Below are 6,474 nucleotides of genomic sequence, written 5' to 3' on the forward strand. Positions count from 1 at the left end.
GGGGGGGGAAGGAGTAATACTAACAATACTCGTGAGGATAAATAAATAGAAATCCTTCAGAGAAAGCCAAGGTCTCCTTCTAGGGCATGGGGCTCTCCTTTTCAAAAGTCCACTGCCTAATAGGAAAGATACTATCTAGCAACCAACTCAGTTTGGCGGTTACGCTAAATCAGTCACCAGAGGGCTTTCTGCAGCAGCGAAATGGTTAAACGGGGAAAGACCAGAAAGCAGAGAGAGAGAGAGACAGAGAGAGAGAGTGAGTGAGAGAGAGAGAGAGCCAGACAGTGATCACAGCGATCTTCCCAAGGAAAAGAAACACACACAAAAAAAAAAAAAAAATCAGAGCGCAAAAGTTACTGATCTTATTTTTTTTTAAGCCTTGCTTTGAAAGGAAGGTTTCAAAAACAAACGAGGCACCAAACTGAAAGCAACAACATGGCGAAGAGCAAACAAATCCCAGTCCACAAAAGGCAGAAAAGTTTGGAAAGTTTCTGGCAGCCTTGCAATAGCTGGTGAAGGGGAGGGGAGAGGACGGGAGGGGAGGAGAAAGGAGGGGGGAGAAGGAGGAGGGAGGGGGAGGGAAAGGAAGAGAAGGGGCTACATGCAGGGACCCTTCGAGGTCGTGACTCTAAAGCGAAGGAGGAGGGAGGGAATTTACAAGAATAAAAATGTCACTTACTGTTCTTGCCGTCGGAGAGAGGGATCCGTTGGGGAGGTACGGGCTAGTCAAGTCGGGTATCATAATGAAGGGATAACCAGGGTACGGTGGCCCCTTAAACAACCCTCCATCTTGCCTCTTCGCGGCTAACATGGCGGGGGAGCGAGAGAAAGGGAACAGGGAGGACAGAAAAAAAAGAGACAAAACTTTTTAGAAAGTGTCCCAAAGTTGCACGGCTACACAGCTGGACCAGCGCACAGCTGGATCAAGGCAGCCAGCGAGTTCTGCAAAACAGGACTTGGGTTCAAGAATGGGGGATTCTTGGTGGGAGGGAGGAGCAGGGAAAGGGGAAGGGAAGAGATTGCTTTGGGGGTAATTTCACTGATTTGGGGGTTACTCACCTTCTTCTAAACTTTCTCTGGATTTATCTCTGAAACTTTCGGATCGAGGCGGGGGCCGTCTTTCCGCCTTTCGAATGGGTGTTGGTGGGGAGGGCGAGGAATAATAGAACGGAGAGAAGAGGGGGAGAGAACAACAAATGGGGGGGTATTAAAAGGGAGAGAAAAAAAGTGTTACAAGTTTTTGCAATGGAAGAAACCCACAAACATAGCAACCAGAGCGATGCAATCAACCCTACTGACCCCCCCATCCATTTTTTTTTAACATTTGCCATGCCAAGGAAACAAATTAAACCCCACCAGCCCGAGGGGTTCGCCTTACCTCGGAATCTGAGGAGCTGTTTTGATTCGTTTCTGATTCATTGACTAGGGACGATTTGACATCAGCTAAATCCCTCTCGGCCGAGGAGTTCTCCGAGATTTTTTCCTCCTGCTCCCCTTCGTCTTTGAAGGAGATCAGCTCATCGTTGGCGCCTAGGTCATCTCCTCCACCGCCGTTCAGCTGCGGCATTTTTTTTCACCCACCAGCAGCAATTTTGGAAGAAAAATAAAGGGGGGAAAAACGGGGGAAAAAAATCACAAAAAAAAAGTTTTGCCAAAAAGAAATCTGCAAGAAAAAGAGTCCAAGGTGAAGTTTTTGATTTGGGGTCTTTTTCTCCTGGGGAGGGGAAAAGAGGGAGGAGGGGAGGGGAGGGGGGGGAATCTCTTCTCCTTCTGCACGCGTGAGTTTGGGTTCCTTTTTTCTCTCTCTCCCAAGGATCCGATCAATGTGCAAAAAAAATAATAAATAAAAAAGGGGGTAAAAAAACACACCAACAACAACAAGTCAGATATAAAGAGCAAAAGGGAGGGGGGAGGAAGCCGTAGATATAGAAGGAGCTCGTGCCGCTCGGATTTGAGTGAGTTGAAGTTAGACTGAGAGCTTTTCAGTTCAAAGGCGGCGCTGATTGACAGATAGAAAAAGGGGGATCGAAATCCGGAGAAACGGAGAAGTCTGGGAGCCTAGATTATTGACAGGGAGAGAGAAACACACTAGCCCCTTAATGAGATGCAGGAGGGGGCGGGGCCAAGCCGGGTTACGTGTGCATAAATAAACAGCGCTGGGAGGGGGAAAGAGCTAGAGAAACTAACAATGATCCTTTCTGGCAACCAAGAGGAAGGAAGGGAGGGAAAGAGGGAGGGAAGGAGAGAAAGAGAGATAGGGGGACTGGAAGAAGGAGAAAGAGAAAGAGGGAGGGAGGAGAGGAGAAGGAGAAGAGAGGGAGGGACAGGGAAAGACAGACGAGGAATGAGTGTGAGAGGCCGAGAGTATGTGTAAGTGTAAAGGGGAAAAGGAATGGTTTTAGGAAGACTATGCAAATTAGGAGAGGAGGAGAAAGGGGGGCTGGCAACTGAGTTAGGAGTGGGAGGGTAGGCCCGGGTAGGGCCTAGGAGACCCCACATTGGGGGGGAGGGTCCAAACAAAAGTGCACTTTAGAATTGAGTTAGGAAGGAAAAAGTACACGGAGGAGGGGGGCGGGGAGTGGAATTAGGGAAAGGAAAATATTTTATGTTTGCTCCAGCAGTGGATGCACTAACCTTTAGGTGGAGCAAATCAGCAGTGTGCAGAAGTGTGGGGGGGGGGGGAATAGTCCATAACTTTTGAGCATGCATAGAGAAAATAGAGTTCTTGGAAAATGTTTTTATTTAAGTAGCTTGGCAGTCTCGATTAAAAAAATTTTTTTAACCAAAACAAGATTTTTCTTCTTTAAAAAGAAGTGGGGGAGTTGTAATAATATTCACTCGTTCCTCAATTTAAAACTGTCCCATAAAGATACATTTGCAAAAATCACTTTTAAAAAAATCGGTCACCAAACACTTCTGAGATTTAAGTCAGAGAAAAAAGAAAGTGGTTTAAGTGTCTGTATCTTGTGGATGTGCACTGTGTTTAAGTAGCTAGATGGAAAACATTTGAAATCAACGTATTGGTGGGAGTGGTTGGCAGTGTGGGATCCAAAGTCCTTTTTGGTTCTGGAGGTGAAAAGTCTGGGTGTGCGCTTCCCTAGAGAAAAATAAAGTTACCGCCTCTGGACCCTGTGGGACTTCAGCCTCCTTCCTAGGGCGTCTTGAATTAAATCACTAAAGGATGCAAACAAGTGATCAGATGTAGGTCAATGACTGTAGAAAGAAAGCAGCAAACTGAAACAACTAAATTATTTTAGTTCTAAAACAAGGGTTTTGATAAGTAAAAAAGTGAGAATTTTTTTAAGGCAGGATCCCAGAGGTAGGTGGAGATAGGGCAAGCACATTGATCTTCCACCAAATGCCCAATTATGACAATGGAAGAGTCCACTGGAAACTTTAACTTCGAAGAAGACAAAGGAGGTTAGGCAGTAAATTCAGCAGGAATTAACCAATTGTCTAATATATGTTGGGAAGAGAGTCATGCTGCACTAAATAATCCAAACATTCCCCAGGAAATCTAACTTGCTGCTGTATAGAGAGGGCCATATTCAGCACCCAGGGTGTGCCAAAAAAAGACGATTTATCACGTAATGTTTAGGGAATTTGGGGGCTTCAGCAAAACTGTCTTATAGGTTATGCTTTCTAAAAACAGGGGACTGAAAATCATAATGCAAAGATCGACAAGGCTAACATAAATTCTCAAGCCCTGGAAATTTTCACCACCACATTTGCACACGAAAGGGAAAGATGCAGGCAAAATAAAAATGGGGTGGGGTGGGGAGATGGAGAGAACCACTGCAACTTAACAACTTTAATATTAATCAGAAAAGCAGAAAGAGTGAAAGGAGGCATAAAAAGAAGTAAAACAAATGTGTACATTTAATCAGACAGGATTGCATAGGATACAAAGAACAGGGCTAATTAGTCTCAGCAGGTAGGGACTAACCTTCAGACTTCATAAATAAATAAGGCTGTGAACAATGTCTAAGTGCGAGGATGGAGACAGAAAGGGGATTATTTCAAGACACCAAGTAAAAACAAGAAGAATGAAATACTTCACTGTTAAATCCACGTACAAATGGATTTACCAGTTCTTTTTCTTTGGGCCTTTTGACTAAGTTGCTTTTGGTTGTAGACTTTTGGTGGAAAGACTGTAGCTATGCACACTTGCTAATTGTCACCTATTGCCTCAATGTGCTTTGTATGTATGCTGCCTACTTCCCCAAGCTCTATTTTAAAAGGATGTTTACCTGCACAGCAACATTTTTGTAGTAACTTAATTTTAGGGCAATTTATTTGTCTTCTGGGTTTATTTTCTGTTTCCATTTTCTTTCGCCCCTGCTCTGAATTGAATCAGAAAACAAGTTTTCTTATTTCCTTTATAGTCCTGCCTATTTTAACAGAAGCTGGCCAAATGGCACAGAATTCAACTTTTCAAAGATATCAGTATTCTTAAACCCTGGCAAGCATTTTTGCCAAATTCCACAGCAATTCTGCAATCATCAGTTAATAACTTTCTGCATTTGGGTTTGCTCTTACTTTTTCTCTTCCAAAAGTGAATTTTTTGCACCTTGCCTTCTTTTTAAAACTATGATCTAATTAAGCAGTTAAGTTATTCCATTTCAGCACACGTGCCACATTTAATTTAGTAAATTGAATACCATAAAATGCTCAGAAATGACAAGAGATATCTTAAAGGACCAATAATACCAGTTAGCTAGAAAAGCTTCATTGATACCTTGATAAAGAAATTTTTTTTTTGTTTGCATCTCATAAGAGCCAAAGTCATGTAATGAAAAGAGTCAGGCCCACCAGTAATTTGGATGTTGGATTTATAGGTTTGGTTTAAAAATTTCAAGAGCAAAATGGTATGGAGCCAGAAGTTGAGGCTACCCTTCTAGAGGCACTGATGAATTCTGATCTTCAGAACTAGTGGCCTTGAACAGACAATCAGAATGTAAAAGGAAACTTCAATGGGTCTGTCTCATATAGCAATGGGACAAATTGCCTTTCCCATAGAAATCAGGCTTGTAGTGCCATAGCTAAATGTTCCATGAGAAGAGTAGTGGTCCCTCACATTCACTGATCCCACTAACCTAAGCAGCCTGCTTTGGGACCATTTTTCTCAAATGTTGCAAGGGAGTAGCTGTGGCCAGGCCTGAAATGACACAAGGCCTAGGTAAAATTCCAAAGCAGGTGAAAGGACTCCTGACTTTGTTTCACACCTTTCCCACTGACCCTTTAAGGGCTCAGAGCCTGAGTGGTCTCTCCTACCCTCTGACCTCTTCTCAGCAGAATCTGACCTTAGAAATAGATTTGGTAGAAGACATTTACACTTTAGCCTAAATTTCAGTCTTTATTTCCTCTCTCAGGGATACTAGCATGTCTAACTTGATCTCTATTGGATAATTGAAAGGCTTTGTTTCCGTTAAAATAACTATAACAATAAAAATCAGCAAGCAGCTAGAAAGGAAGCCTATAAGGGCCTTAAAATGACACCAGTAGATCAGCTACAATGAGGTCAGTCTCCTTGAGCATCATGGTCTATATAAAAGTCAGCTGGTTGTCAATTCAATTCAATTCATGCCTGCCATGTTCTCAGAGGACCTCACAACTATGCTAAGACATCTTAGAGTGTGCTAGCGCAGGGATGAACTGCAGTGGAAGCTTGACTGGTTATTTTAAAAATAACAATACACCACACCCATCTACCAGAGGCAGGGAATACGTGTTGACAGCCATATTCAGCTGAGCTAATTGCTAAGCAAGAGTCCATTAAATTCCACTCAATAAATACACATATACACATTTTAAATATATATGCATATGTACATAGACACACATATGTGTATATGTGTATGTATATCTATATATACATATATATGTAGATTTCCCTTAAAGAACCTAACTGTAAATTGTATAGTCCAGTCCCTGTCATGAGTCGAGTTTGGATTTTTTTACCTGGCTGAGCTTAGCACAGTGTCTGGTACATAGTAGGTGCTTAATAAATGTTTATTGACCGAGCAAAACTGGAGTGTTAGTGAGAGAATCCGGAGAACATAAGAAAACTAGAAAAAACCTAATTGTTCCACTCTGAAAGCTTCTTTTTGGCTTTATTTTCCATGTGATTAATCTCGGAATACTAGTGTCCTCTCACCTCAGGTAAGGACACTGAGCTGCCCAGAGACCTCACTGATGATCTTACGATGCTTTCCATTTTCAGTTGAAAATAGAGGTGGGGGTGGTAAAGAGGGCCCAACCTCTCTGATCCTATGGTGTGCTCTTCACTAGCTGCTAGGAAATTGGAAAGACATCCACCTACTTCTCTAAACCCTAAGGAAACACAATTCTGTTCTGGTACTTCCTGGATGTGCCTGGCTTGATCACCTTGCTTAAGCTAATAAAAGGTCCTGATAATGAAGTGACAATGATGCCTGATGATCCAAGGGTTAATGGGTAGATGTATGGATTTGT

At 42.7% G+C, this 6,474-nt stretch overlaps 1 protein-coding gene across 22 annotated transcripts in view; it reads right to left on the reverse strand.

Moving 5' to 3' along the window:
- Nucleotides 1-2,102, reverse strand: part of TCF7L2 (transcription factor 7 like 2) — a 158,089-nt gene extending 155,987 nt beyond the window's left edge. For 9 of the 22 annotated variants that reach the window (XM_027851887.1, XM_027851882.1, XM_027851883.1 and 6 more), the window contains exons 1-3: nt 1,379-2,100; nt 1,060-1,126; nt 680-804 (exon numbers count right to left, since the gene is read on the reverse strand). In XM_027851887.1, the coding sequence (XP_027707688.1) occupies nt 680-804; nt 1,060-1,126; nt 1,379-1,567 (381 nt within the window). In that variant the 5' untranslated portion in view covers nt 1,568-2,100. Of the gene's footprint in view, nt 1-679; nt 805-1,059; nt 1,127-1,378 lie in introns of all 22 variants that reach the window. The other 13 variants (XM_027851894.1, XM_027851885.1, XM_027851890.1 and 10 more) reach the window with 5 other exon arrangements.
- Between the last annotated feature and the right edge of the window lie 4,372 nt (nt 2,103-6,474).

The sequence above is a fragment of the Vombatus ursinus genome, unplaced genomic scaffold, assembly GCF_900497805.2.
Source record: "Vombatus ursinus unplaced genomic scaffold, bare-nosed wombat genome assembly UNPS02009205.1, whole genome shotgun sequence".
Lineage (NCBI taxonomy): Eukaryota > Metazoa > Chordata > Mammalia > Diprotodontia > Vombatidae > Vombatus > Vombatus ursinus.